At 44.2% G+C, this 15,504-nt stretch overlaps 1 protein-coding gene across 1 annotated transcript in view; it reads right to left on the reverse strand.

Annotated features, from left to right (window-relative positions):
- The window catches only part of Kif6 (kinesin family member 6), a 301,138-nt gene that overhangs the window by 183,830 nt on the left and 101,804 nt on the right, over positions 1-15,504 (reverse strand). Inside the window, exon 7 of the mRNA XM_038343786.2 lies at positions 7,909-8,115. Within this exon, the coding sequence (XP_038199714.2) occupies positions 7,909-8,115 (207 nt within the window). The remainder of the gene's footprint in view (positions 1-7,908; positions 8,116-15,504) is intronic.

Genomic DNA, 15,504 nt, shown 5'->3' on the forward strand with positions numbered 1-15,504 from the left:
TTTATTTTTTTGAGACAGGGTCTGTCATTGTCCTGGAACTCACCAAGCAGGCTACCCTTGCTAGCTAGTTAGCCACAGGGATTCACCTGTTTCCACCTTCCAAACAAATGATTGCAATTTTCTCACCACATCCCTCCCACACCCTCTTTTACATAGATTATGGGGATTAAACCCAGATTTTCCAGCAGCATTTACTGACTGAGCTCTTGCCTCAGTTCAGAATGATTTATTTAAGCTTTCAATCCTATGTGTGTATGTGGGTTCTGTGTGTATGGCTCGTGTGTGTGTATGTGTGTGTTGGGGGTTGTTTATATGTATGGGAGTGCAGGTACCCATGGCGGCCAGAGGCATTGGACCTGCATACAGAGTTAGAGAGGCTGTGACCTCCCTAACATGCGTGCTGGGAACGGAACTTAGGTCCTCAGAAGAGCAGGTGTGTCCCTGATTACTGAGCAACCTTTCAGTCGCCTTGGGTTTGTCGTTGTTGCTGTGTGTTTGTTTGGTAATGTTTGCTCCTATTCTGAACCTCACATATAAATACAATGGCAAAACATTTCTTACAGCAATTGTGTTAGGAACAAAGAATGGAACCTCACACCACACCTAAAAATTTCTTCACGACCTAGAAACCGTGCTGCTATCAATCATTCGGCTACCCGAGGCAGTGAGCTCCACAGAAGGTCTTGAGTAGAGCAGGTCTAAGCCAGCGACCTCCGCAGGAGCAGGCCCAAGCCCAAGTCACAAATAACATAAAATACCTTGGAGTAACTCTTAACAAAATAAGTAAAAGACTTGTACGATAAGAACTTTAAATCTTTGAAGAAAGAAATTAAAGAGACACCAGAAAGTGGGAAGATCTCCCATGCTCTTAGGTAGGTATAATTAACATAGTAAAAATGGCAATCTTACCAAAAGCAATCTACAGATTCAGTGATGCAATGCCCTCAAAACCCCAACAACATTCTCCACAGACCTCAAAAGAACAATACTCAACTTCATATGAAAACACAAAAAACCCAGGATAGCCAAAATAATCCTGTACAATAAAAGAACTTCTGAAGGCATCACAATCCCTGACTTCAAACTCTACTACAGAGCTACAGTACTGAAAACAGCCTGGTATTGGCATAAAAAACAGACAGGAGGACCAATGGAACAGAATGGAAGACCCAGATATCAACTCACACACCTATGAACACCAGATTCTTAACAAAGAAGCAAAAAATATAAAATTGGGAAAAAAGCATATTCAACAAATGGTGTTGGCATAACTGGTTATCAGCACATAGAAGAATGAAAATAGATCCGTATCTATCACAATGCACAAAACTCAAGTCCAAATGGATCAAAGACCTCAACATAAAACCAACACAGAACCTCATAGAAAAGAAAGTGGAAAGTACACGTGAATGCATTGGCACAGGTGACCACTTCCTCAATTTAACCCCAGTATCACAGACACTGAGAGAAACAATAAATGAGAACGCCTGAAACTGAAAAGCTTCTGTAAAGCAAAGGGCACAGTCAACAAGACAGAGCGGCAGCCTACAAAATGGAAAAAGATCTCCACCACCCCCACATCAGACAGAGGTCTGATCTCCAGAATATACAAAGAGCTCAAGAAACTGGTCATCAAAAGAACAAATAATCCAATTTAAAAAATGGGGTACAGACCTAAACAGAGAACTCTCAACAGAGGAATCTAAAATGGCTGAAAGACACTTAAGGAAATGATCAACATCCTTAGTCATCAGAGAAATGCAAATCAAAACAACTCTGAAATTCCATCTTATACCTGTAAGAATGGCCAAGATCAAAAACACTGATGACAACTTATGCTGGAGAGGATGTGGGATAAGGGGAACACTCCTGCATTGCTGGTGGGAGTGCAAGCTGGTATAGCCCCTTTGGATGTCAGTATGGTAATTTCTCAGAAAAGTAGGAAACAACCTACCTCAGTACCCAGCAATACCACTTTTGGGTATATACCCAAAGAATGCTCCATTGTACTACAAGGACATGTGCTCAACTATGTTCAGAGAAGAATTGTTTGTCATAGCCAGAAACTGGAAACAACCTAAATGTCCCTCTACCAAAGAATGGATAAGGAAAATTTGGTACATTTGCACAATGGAGTACTACACAGCAGAAGAAAATAATGACACCTTGAAATTTGTGGGCAAATGGATGGAGCTAGAAAACATCATACTGAGTGAGGTAATCCAGACCCAGAAAGACAAATATCATATGTACTCACTTATAAGTGGCTTTTAGACACAAAACAAAGAAAAACCAGCCTACAACTCACAATCCCAGAGAACCTAGACAGCAAAGAGGACTCTAAGAGAGACATACATGGATCTAATCTACATGGGAAGTAGAAAAAGACAAAATCTCCTGAGTAAATTGGGAGCATGGGGACCAAGGGAAGGGGAGAGGAAGGGAGGGGAGTGGAGAAAAATCTATAGCTCAATAAAAAAGAAAAAAGAAAAATCTAAAACAGTAATTCAGCCACTCAATGGATCAAGAGTTTTCTTATTTTAAAAGATTTTATTTATTTATGTGTATTTGTGTGTGTGTGTGTGCACGCATGTGTGTGAGTGTGTGTGTGTGCACGCATGTGTGTGTTTGTGTGTGTGTGTGTGTGTGTGTGTGTGTGTATGTGTGTGTGCATGTGTGAATGCATGTAGGTGCCCATGGAAGTGAGAAGCAGGCCCCAGACACCCGGAAGCTGTATTTACAGGCTGTTGTCAGCTACCGGATGTGGGTGCTGGCAACTGAACTCTGTCCTGTAAGAGCAGCACGCACTCTTAACCACTGAGCTGTCTGTACAGTCTCTAAGGGGATTTTCTTTTAAACAGCTCAGAAGAGCACAGAAAAGTATCTTCTGAAAACCAACCAAGATTGGGAGCAGTTATGACTGGCACTGGCCCAGCACCTTCGCTCCTGAGCACAGGGTGACCTAAACTCACTTGGCACGAGCCATACGTGCTGCGGGATTGGCAGATGGTTGACAGAAACCCCATTTGATTTCCGAAGGGGTAGGGAGTAAACACTGGTTCCCAGCAGTTTCTCACTTGCTGTTTGGGCTAATGGGGACTTCAGGTCACCCCCAGGGCACTTGGTGAGGTTAAGAGCTTGCTCAAGTACATAAACCCTCTTTCCTTCTCCTCATGCGAACTCGGGCCCTGGGGCTGAGAGGTACCCTGTTATTGTGGCTTAAAGTGTTTTTGAGGAAACTCTTTGGAAAAAGTGTTGCATACATAAAGAGAACTCCAAAACCAACAATATTCTGGCAGGCTGAATATTAATCACTTAAAAATGTAGAGTCAGTAAACTCTGGCTGGCTGAGTTCTAGCAGGTGTGAGGTCTCTTAGCTATGACCAGCAGGACCAGAATTCTGAGAGAAACTTCTAAACCAGTGTAAGTTAATTAATGCAAAGCAGCTGAGCACACTAGCCCCTCTTTCACCTGTCTTTTTTAATTTAAATAATATTTTTATTTATTTTACATACCACCCAGTTTCCCCTCCCTCCTCTCCTGCCATCCATCCTCTTCCCTTTCCCACTTGCCCCCTCCCCATCCACTCCTCCTCCATCTCCATTCAGAAAGGGACAGGCCTCCCATGGGCTTGCACAAAGCATGGCACATCAAGCTGAGGCAGGGCCGAGCTCCTCCCTTTACATGGAGGTGGGGCCAGGTAATGTAGCATCCACCCATCTTTTACACTGAAAGGGATAGAGAAAGGCTGTGATTAATTCTCACCACTAATGGAGTCCATTATGGCATTTATCTGACTACAGGTAGGCATTAGTTCTGTCCTAGTCAGTTTTAGCTGTGAACCTCACAGAGCCTGGAGTCAGCTGAGGAGCGAGTCTCCATTCAGGGTATGCCCAGGTCAGACTGGCCTGTGCACACATCTGCGGAGGGGGAACTGTCTTGACTGCTAATTGATGTAGGAGGGCCCCGCCCACTGTGGGCAGCACCACTGGCCAGGTGTTCCTGGGCTGTGTCAGAAAGCCAGCTCAGTATGAGTCTGTGAGTGAGCCAGCAAGCAGAGTTCCTTTGGGATTTCTGCTTCAAGTTCCTGCTTGAGTTCCTTCCTCAACGATGAGCTGTAACCTGGAAGCTGAAACAAACCCTTCCTTCCTCTAAGTTGCTTTTGATCATGGTGCTTGCCACAGAAACAGATAGCAACAGGGCAGGTTCCTAAGCTTTGCTGCTTTCTTGGCTCCATGATATGTAGCTTGTTCTCATCTACCCCCTGCCCAACATAAACCACAGCTTCCAGTGGAGACCCGGCCACTATCTGCTGAGTGGATAGATGAGCTAGTTGCACTAAGTTGTTTTACATTCCCAGTCTCTTTAGCCACATAATAAAATATGCTTAGAGATAATTTGGCCATAAATGCCCATGAGTTATGCAATTTCATTAAGTATCTGCTCTCTCTTTTCATTGTTGGGAGTGTTGTAGCTCTATTTCTTTCTGAATATAATTCTCTTCTGCCCTCCCACCCACTCACCAGCAGCTCCTCCCAGCTTTACTAAACCCTAAGATCCATGGCCATGTCTGCAGCCTCCCATACCCTGTTTTCCTTCCCTCTCCTGCCAGTGACCTAATGCCAAGCCTCCTCCTTGCCTGCGAAGGCACTTGGGTCTAAGAGAAAATAGCTAACAGCTGTCCTGATGTGGTGGGTGGAAAGGAAACAGAACTGCTGAGGGCCAATGACACATGAATGACATTTAGCCTGGAGTGAACAGAGAAGGGTCCTCTGGGCTGGGGCAGTTGCTGATGTGCTCATGGCTCCAAGGACCTGACCTGCTCTACTCCACCCTTGCCTGCTCTCGCCCACTCATTTTCCATTTCAGAGGCCTCATTAACTCCGGCTTCCTCAATCCTTCCTCACCCTTTTCCTTGCTTATCATAGCTCCTGCCTGAGATGCAGCTAAGTTCTTCTGAGGACCCTTGCTTCAGAGCGGTAGCCCTTTGGGGTAGGGCTGTCTCTAGGACTCTCAGCACACTATAGATCTGTCCTACTCCCATTTCAGACGCTGTGACAAAATATCCAGAACCAAAGAAACCTGGAGGATAGAAAGGCTTACTTTAGTTTGTAATTCCAGATTTCAGTCTGTCATTGGGGAAGTCAAGGAAGAAACGTCAACTTAACATCCATGGTCAAGAGCAGGGAGAAATGCATGAGCACATGCTCGCTTGCTTAACATCCAAAGTCAAGAGCAGAGAGAAATGCATGAGCACATGCTCGCTTGCTTTACATCCAAAGTCAAGAGCAGAGAGAAATACATGAGCACATGCTCGCTTGCTTAACATCCATGGTCAAGAGCAGAGAGAAATGGATGCATGCATGCTCACTTCCTTAACACCCATAGTCAAGAGCAGAGACAAATGGATAATCACATGCTTGCTTGCTTAACATCCATAGTCAAGAGCAGAGAGAAATGGACGCATGCTCGCTTGCTTAACATCCAAGACGCCTTGCCTAGGGAATGGTGCCACTCACAATGGGCTAGGTTATCCCATATCAATGAACATAATTGAGACAATCCCCAAAAGACATGTTCATGGGACAACCCAATACAAACAATCCTTCACTAGGCATTTCTTCCCAGGTGATTCCCGCTATGTCAAGCTGACAAGGCTGACCCTCATAAGATCATCATCAATATTTACTAGATAAGTAATTAATGAAAAAACAAGGGCAACATAGGCATTATGCATGTTCATAAGGATTGTAAAGCAAAGAGGTGTGAGGAGTAGAATAATTCTAGTGACAGTCAGGAAGTGGAGGAGATTGTGTGGAAAGAAGAGAGGAAGTGGATGTGGGGCAGAATGTTTCTCCTGAGTGATTACAATTGGTAGAAAGTTTGATTCAGCTGAAGAATGTAATTTTGTATGAACAGATGGTCACAATGGGAATTAAAACCATGCCACCATCTGAACACAGACACATTTCTTCGAAATAAGGCAATTTGAATACAGCCCATTATGGGCATATATCATTGCTCCAGTAAATGTCCTATTAAGTGAGAAGCTCCATCAGTATAAGTGGTACGGAATATTTGAGCAAGAAAAAGCTTAGAACTGATGACTCTTGTCAGAAGCACTGAAATGGCCAATGCCTGCAGGCCCTCAGCTAAGGTGCTGCCTTCCTGTGGTTCTCAGGGATGAAGTTAACTTATCATCTCATTCAGGTGGGCTCCTCTGCCTTGGCCTCCAGCCTTGTGACTATTCAGAAGCAGCATGACAGTCCTCTCAAAAGGTTTCCTTAGGCATTAAAGAAAAGAGGCATCTTATTGTTGTTGTTGCCCTCAAATCTTTTAGGCTAAACATTCAAGAATAAGAAGGGAACACAGGAAGTCCTCCATCCAATCTATTAATTTTAGAGATGGGGTCGAAGATTTATCTAGCTAAATTTGGGTGAGTTTTCTTTTGCTCTTGGAGTCAGATTCAAAGTTCCAAAGTAGAGCAGCTAGTGGGTTGGATGGTAGTCAGGAGGGAGTGTGGGTGACTCACGACAAGCCAAAGCTAAGAGATTCACCACAGCAGAAAAAGTACTGACCAGAATCTGGCAACATACTGTTCATCTCTGAGTTACATTCTCAGGGGTAACCTCTGAGCTGGGAAAACAAACAAAAAGAACAGGCAGCAGGAGACCATTGTCGTCTGGATTCATGTCCAACCGTGATTTTACAATATAGATAATAAGGCAGCAGCACCTCCTCCCCAACTCCATCTTTTTTGAAAGTAACGAAAACAATTGTGTATTGGGCCCAATGAAAACTGAGATCAATCTTTACTCTGTTTCTAGGTGGGTGATCCTGGGATGATAAGTGTTTGCAGTCAGTAAAATGGAGAAGTTACCACTTCCAGCAGGAGGCTGTTGTAGGGTTTAAATGAAATGGTGTCTACAAAGCACTCCTAGATACACGGATGTTCACAGGAACGCTATCCGCAATGCTGAGGGGCAGATGCAGCCTGCTGACTTTGAATGGAACATTGAATAAACAAATTGAGGGGTATGCATGCATGTGCTCAAGCCCCAGGAGGGAATGGAATTGTGTTATATGCTACCATGTACAGGGACCATGGAATCATTACACATCTATATAAGACAGCTACCAAGGACACACATAGTGATTCCACCTGTGGAATCTGGAGTAGGCAAAGTCAGAAAGGACAAGCCACTAGAGGCCAAAGCTAAAATGCAAGGGATGTTCATATTCCAAAGATCTAGAGATTCCAGTGGGGATTATGAAAAATATAGGAATAGATAATGACTGGTTGCCCATTATTTTGGAATGTACTTCATGTCATTGAACTCTTCATTTAAAAAAATGATCAAAAATTGGGACTGGAGAGATGGCTCAGCTGTTCAGAACATGTACTGCTCCTGCAGAGGACCAGAGTTCAGCTCCACACACCCACATTGGGCAGTTCACAACCACCATTAACTCCAGCTTCAGTAGACCCAACCAATGCCCTCTTTCTGACTCTGCACACACACACACACACACACACACACACACACACACACACACACACCCCATCTTTTTAAGATTATTTATTATGTATATACTGTTTGTCTACATGTGTGCTTGCAGGCCAGAAGAGGGCACCAGATCTCATTACTGATGGTTGTGAGCCACTATGTGGTTGCTGGGAATTGAACTCAGGACCTCTGGAAGAGGAGCCAGTGCTCTTAACCACTGAGCCATCTCTCCAGCTCCCAATCTTTTTAAAACTATGAGACAAACAAATGCTGTTTTCACGGTAGGGTGTTTTCATGTACGGTGCACATTTCACCGTAATTACAAGCCAGAGACGAGTGTCTGCCATGAGCACTGCAGCATGTGCCGTCGCCACCACTGACCTTATTCCACCCACTTTACCTGCTCCAGGTAGTGCAGCGACAGGTTAATGTACTTGGCCTCTGTCAGGAGCAGGCCTCCCACTCCAGTCTTCGCAACACGCTCTGACCCTGCCAGGTCAACCAAATGGAGCTTCGCGCGTCGGAGAGTGGCAGATCCCGGCTCCTTGCTGGTCAAGTGAACAGTGAAAATACAGTGTGATCGGGTTGAAGCTTGGTTCATAGGAGTCTAAAAAAAATTGCAAAATGTACAATAATTTGACTTAAGAAATTCAGAAACTATCAAATGATTTTTAGATTATATTTCTACTATCATGGCATTGCCCATGAAGCCAACACTCATGAATGAACTCTTCAACATCTGTTCTCTTCAGCATGGTGTTACCTGCCTGATGACTGGGGGAGCCCCTCAATGTCTGTGCTCTTCAGTGTGGTGTTACTTGCTGGATGACTGGTAAAAAAGGTGGATAGGTTATTCAGAAGGTGACAAAAGCATCCTACTGGGATAAATATGGAGTCTTTGGGGGATAGGGAGGTGGCTCCATTGGTAAAGACCTACAGTGTGAACATAAGACCTGAGCTTGGATTCTCAGAACCCATGTGTGTTGATACCCTAGCACAGGGTGGGGTCGAGCAGAGACAGTTCTATTTCCAGGAGTTCACTGGTCAAAGAGTCTAACCCACTAGTGAGAGACCTTGTTTCAAAAGATAGGGGAGAGGGCTGAATAAGATGCCCAGTCGACTTCTGGCCACCAAATGCACATGCATAGGACAACACCCACCCACAGCCATGCCCCCCACAGAGAGACAGACAGACAGACAGACAGACAGACATGAGAAAAAGACACACATAGAGAGAAAGAGAGAGAGGTTAAGTCTTCTGACCCAGATGAGAACATCACTCCTTTATGCAACTGCAATCCATACTTTAACCAACCACAGGCAAATGCTTAATGATACCATCATGGAAAAGGGGTAGGAATGTGTGTTCTGGGACCTCAGCTGCAAACCCAGTCCACAGCAGAAAGGCACACTATCGCTGCTACATTCAGCACGGCTAGAAAACTCAGCCAATGTAATAATCCAAAAATAAACAGAAGGTGTCAGGGTCCAGTGCTAGCCCGGACCCTCAATTATTTCTCTTGACCAGATCCCAGCATAAACTATCTCTCCCTGGATTGGCGTGAAGGTGCAGGAATAAAGACACAACTCACATGGTTTCATCGGGAGGGAGATTCTCAGAGATCCCTCATGATATCCTGAGTTCACATCCTGAAGAATTTCTCCTGCTTTATTTTCCAAACAGCTTTTATGCCAAAACTTAACTTAGGGGAAATACATTAGCATTCTGTCTCCTAGGTAACCAGGTAAATGTCTTTTCGACATGTCCACAACTACCTGTCTGCTCTGTATGCTATCTGTCACATAGGCTTGAATCAGCATCTCTATCAGGCATCCTCCAAATTACAAAGAGGAGGGAAAACAATATCCTGGCCTTTTGTTAGGTTAGTGACAGCCTGTCTGGAAGTTTACGTGACCCATCTCAGGTGTGGCCTATGGCTTGAAGGCTTGGCTGCCATGCCATATAGAAATATGGCCTACAAGAAGGCACAAGTATAGGAAAAGAGGGAACAAGAATTTCATTACACATGGAAATGAGGGAGATTTATCTAGAAAATTCAAGAGCATCTATAACCAAATTGACAAGAAACAAGAAACTGTGTTGAAGAACTAGCTCAGTGAGGGCACAGCATGAGGACCTGGGTCAGAATCCCCAGAACGCACAGAAATCCAGGTGTAGAAGAGCACATCTGTCATTCCATTGCTCCTAAGGCTGGATGGGAGGTGGGGAGAAGAGGGTAGTAGAAGATCCTGAGCCGGCTGGCCCTGGGTGAGCAGTGGAGGGACAGGGAGCCAGCTGGCCTGGGGTGAGCAGTGGGGGTAAAGGAAGCCGGCAGTCTTGGGGTGTGCAGTCGGGGGACAGGGAGCCAGCTGGCCTGGGGTATGTAGAGGGGGGAAAGTGAGCCAGCTGGCTTGGGGTGTGCAGTGGAGGGACAGGGAGCCAGCTGGCCTAGGGTATGTAGAGGGGGGGAAGTGAGCCAGCTGGCCTGGGGTGTGCAGTGGAGGGAAAGGGAGCCAGCTGGCCTGGGGTGAGCAGTGTGAGGTGGGGGGGCCGGTGAAGGGAGGGAGCCAGCTGGCCTGTAGTGTGCAGTGGGGGGAAAGGGAGCCAGGTGGCCTGGGGTGTGCAGTGGGGGGAAAGGGAGCCAGCTGGCCTGGGGTGTGCAGTAGGGGGAAAGGGAGCCAGCTGGGCTTGGGTGAGCAGTGTGGAGGCAGAGAGGGGGGAAGGGGAGGGTGTGAGCCAGCTGGCCCGGGGAGTGCAGTGGGGAAAGAGAGCCAGCTGGCCCGGGGTGTGCAGTGGGGTTAAAGAACCAATCCTGTTTAAGACAAAATAGAAAATAAGTGCCAAAGCCTGTGGCGGTACCCTGATCCTTTGTTCCCACTCACAGATCAGTGTGCACTCACACATATACACACATATACCACACACACATACACACAAAGAGGAAAAGAATAAAAAAACTTACTGGGTTTGCAAAATCAAATTGTGAAATAATTAAGTTCAATAGCCTAACAAGAATTTATCAGGAAACATAATTATTCAGAAGGGAAACAAAGACAATATAATTATAAGGAATTATTATATAAGAATAATGATAGAGGAAGACAAGACACCTGATGTTGACCTCTGGTTCTAAACATGCACACACAGGGCACACCTGCATATAAATGCACGTATACATACAAACATGCACACACAGGTGGGCACGCCAGCACATATACATACATACATACATACATACATACATACATACATATACACATGCATTCACCACATACACACTCACGTGCTTATGCATACACGTTCAAACACACACCAAAATAAACTGAGGATAACTTTTCACACTGTGCAAATAAATAAATACCGGAATGGACTAAATGCTTATATATAACAAACAACACAACTTTGACACCGAGACAAGAAAATACATGAGCATATTATAATCCTTCCAAAGTGGTCCTTGTTACTTTAAAATATCATCGAGTAAAAACACTTGGAAGAATGATAAAGGGAGATGACTAGACAACTAAGAGAAATCGGAAAAATACTTGCCAGGCATTAGAAAACCTGCTGAAGTTATGAACAATGACTGGAGGCCTTCCAACTATAAAGAAAAATGATCCCGTGCCCCTCGGGCTGCAGCAATACAAGAATGAAGGTGAAGGAAGTAAGTGCTGGTGGAGACATAAGGATATGGAAATTTTCACAATCTGCTGATGGGAATATAAATTAAGAGTATTTAAAAAAGAAATTTAGCAATGTGTTGTAGTACTGCAAATGCAAAATCCCCATGACGCAGTGATAGAACACATTTTCCTAGAGAGAGGTCATGAGAAGGTTCCAGGAGACACATAACTAGAGCAGCAGCCGACGTGTCTTGAGATAACAAGAAATAGGTGCCGACGTATAGCCTAAATGGACATCTGGGACCAAGGAGACAACAGACCAGGACAAGCCTTCCGAAAATATGATCATAAATGGTGATACATTGATAAAAGAGGAGGTGGAGGAAAATAAAAAGTCAACAATGACGTGAATGCCGGGATGGAGTTTAGCTTACCACGATACTGGCATTCCTAACTACTTATGCACCTCTAACCTACACCATTAAAGCAGGAAATCACGAGTCAGGACACTACAGAGAATTGATGGCAGTGGTGGCCTTCTGCAAGGGTGGACTCAGGCTTTACCTGCAGTACACCTGTGCTAGTGTCTAGTGTCAACTTGAGTGAATCCAGAACCACCTGGACATGGCCGTGAGGAAGCATTGTGATGACATTAATAAATGTGGGAAGCCAAGTCAGCTGTGGGCAGGATCATTTCCTGGGCAGGGGATCCTGCGCTTTATTGGACAGTCAGGCACTGACAAGCATGCATTCACCCCCACTCCTGTATGGGAGCCTCCAGCTCCCACTCCCCTGATTCCTCTGCCAAGAACTGGGAGCTGGAGTAACCTCTTTCTCCCCTGAGGTGCTTTCGTGGAGTATTTTATCACAGGAAAGGGAACTAAGGTGGAAGATTGGTCCTGAGAGTGGGGGCACCGGTATGCAAACCTGACTGTGGTCCTCAGGCCTTTCACGGTGTCTGTGGCAGGAAAGTGGCAGAGTTGTAAACTCTGGCTAGAAACGCCCTTGAATGCTGTAAGACCTTAAAGGGTCACAACCAGGGAGCTCAGAAGTCAAGCAGGGTGAGAGAGATGCAGCCAGTGGAGCCCTGGTAGGAGGTTTCAGAGGACACAGGGGCTCTCTCAGGGGTCAGATTACCACTTCTGAACAGCGCAAACATCAGGAACTGGCCCTGCCATTCTCCATACTTCATGTTTTCCCTAAGAAAGGAATTAATATGATGTAGAAAGCAAGCACGAGTCAGCAGCATTGTGCTGTCAATAAAAACAGAACATTCCAGACAAATATTCATGTGAATGAACTCAGAGCCATTCAGATCTTAACTGAGGAGTTTCAGTACAGATACATGCGCACACAGATGGGGGAACATACGTTGATGTGTTTTAAATCAGAAATTCTTTCTGTCGATATAAATTCTTGATACACACCATGGTTGACTTACACGATGAGCAAAGTACACAGATGACAACATGCTGGCAGCAGTTCGGAGCTTACAATGCAGCGAGCCAGTTAAATAGGCTGGAAATCTGGCCCATCACATGTTTCCACAATAGCTAGACCCAAACCTCGCCAGCTTGTGATCTCTCTCTCTCTCTCTCTCTCTCTCTCTCTCTCTCTCTCTCTCTCTCTCTCTCTCTCCTGCTGAAGTGGGTCAGAAAATAGCTGTGCATGTAAAACCACAAACTCAAATATAGAGCCTGCCTTGAGGTGATCTGGAAGTGGCTGGAAGTTATTTGCAGAACTTAAACACAGGTTTCACTTCACTGTTTTGTTCATGTGACAATAAGCTCTATGGACTGAAGTGGAAGTCAATTAACAGGTGATGTGACAAAAATCACACAGGGATCTCAGCAGCTGCTCCCGCCTTCCAAGCTGAGGCTGTTGCGAGCACTGGAAGCATGTGCCCATTTCAAAGGAACAAGAGACTCTCACACAAGTGCATTTCTGGAGCTTGCAATTAAGCACGGTAATATGTTGCAGGAATCCATGCCTTGAGTTCTGTAATGTCTCATAAATATTTTCTACATGACGTAGCTGTTGGTGTCCTCTTAGATAAAACATCCCCAGACCTCAGACAATGTTCTTTCTATGGTACTGTGTCATTGGATGTGTCCATGTCTGCTCCGTCTCTATGCCTTGTGGGCATGCCCATTCCCTTGTCCTTTTAAAGGTAAAAAAAAACCTATTTGAATGTTTCTGAAATTGCCTGAGAACAGATGGCACCATTTAGGCGGATTCAATTCAGAACTGAGCACATGTTTTAAGCAAATGTGTTCTTGGCACTCGCCTGTGCCTTTGGAAAAATTCTCAGGATGATTAATCATCTGCATGAAGAGAGCTTTTACATTTTGTGTCAGTCTTTGTAGATAGCTGTGCTAGGTGGTACAAAGAACACAGGAAAATAAGACTTGGCCATAGACCTCAAGGAACTTGTAATTTAGTCAGAAATGAGATCTCAGTGGTGTGAAAAAGGAGCAAATGAGAGGCGAGGAAGAGGCAGGGTGTCAAGTATAAAAGTGGTCTGGGCATGGGGAAAGCACAGGTCACGTGTTCTGGTTTTATTTCTATTCTTGTGACAAACACCCTTGACAAAGAGGGTTTCTTCAGCTAGTCCTGTGTTCCAGAAGTCACAGCATTAGGAACCTGCTGCAGCTAGTCATATCTGGTCAAGAACAATCTCTCTTAATCTCAAGAGAGATTAGGACATGCACAGTCAGCTAGCTTTCTCCTTTCCTACACCGTTCAGGACCCTAGAGAATGGTGTCACCTACAAAGAGCTTGTCTTCCTATATGAATTAATGATCATGACCACACACACACACACACACACACACACACACAAACACACACACACATGTACTCATGATATGCCCACAAGCTATTCTGATTTAGATAATTCCTCACTAAGACTCTCTTCCCTGGTAATTCTAGGTTGTGTCAAGTTGGCAATTAAAATGAACTAGTTCACCATGTAAGGAAGAAGACCCACGGTCTATCCCCATCACCCTCATAAAAAGCAAGACATGTAAGGGAAACTCAGAATTCTAGCACTGAGGAGGTAAAGACAGGGAAATCCGGGGCCTTACTGGCCAGATAGCCAAAGCTACACAGCAAGCTCTAGTTCAATGGCAGACTCTGTCTCGGATAAAACAGAACAAGAAGGGTGGCTCCCAAGAAGTGACACTGAGGCTGATCTCTGTGTTTCTCCTTAATTGCTTTCTGTGGCAGTTTTGCTGAGAACAGTACCCATAAGTTCATCTGTGTGAATACGTGGTGCTCAGCTGGTGAAGGAGGCATGGCCTTGCTCAGGAAGGCGTGCCACGAGATGAAGACGAACGTTATAAAGTAATTCCACACTAGCTCAGAACTGAGTATAATAAAGGGTTCTTTATTCAGAAATAGACTCACAGATCACAGTCCTCTGCACAAATGGGGAACAGGAACCAAATGCAGCATTGGAGAAAGCACATGCACACAAGCTTTACAACTGCATTTATAGTATAAGAGACCACGCTCAAATGGGCTGGTATTGTAAAGGCTATTGGCTGAAGGAGTTTCCACAGTACCTTCCCACTTTGTCTAAATAAGAGAGTTCTAAGCCTAATACAAAACTATATACAATAAAAACAAATATCAAGTATAAAAATTAGAATTACTACCAGCATAAATGATATCAAGCAAGAAACATATGTTAAATGTTTAAATTATTATCCTAAGGAGTCTAAGCCTTGTATTAGAAATAGTTTGGCCAAGTCATGAAAGGAAAGTAATTACGACTATCTATTCTTCAGCTCCACCGAAGACCTGAGAATGGAAATAATATTACTTGAATAAACAGGAAGTGTAATCAAGCAACTTCCAAAATGTGCAATAAATGACAGAGACAACTAGCTACCTGGGAAATCATTCAAAGTCTCATTTGCAAGGCCTTCATAAAAACCCCCAAAAGGAAAATTCTTCACCCAACAACAAGCAGGAAGCAGTTTGGAGAGAACTATGCCCAAATTCCCAAATATTGTTTATAAATGTTTGTTTACATTTAAAGGGGGATATGCTATAGAGGTTTGCATTGGTATGGATGTTGGTCTATTGCTACAAATTTAAAATCAGTTTTGTTATATGTATATTTCTGCTCTTGATTAAGGTATTGTTTTTATGTAGCTCATTTAAAAATGTAATGTATAGTTAAAATACAGTTAATATAAGTCATATATAACAGTCAAACTTGTAGTCATCTTAGATGTACACAGATATATTTCAGATGAATAGTTATTCTTCAAACCTTTCAAAGACTAACAGAAAATGACATTTAAAATGTTTAAGAACTTAGAACTTGTCATGACAATGGGACACATCTGCTCCTGGCAACACC

Source organism: Arvicola amphibius, chromosome 9 (assembly GCF_903992535.2).
Source record: "Arvicola amphibius chromosome 9, mArvAmp1.2, whole genome shotgun sequence".
Classification (NCBI taxonomy): Eukaryota; Metazoa; Chordata; class Mammalia; order Rodentia; family Cricetidae; genus Arvicola; species Arvicola amphibius.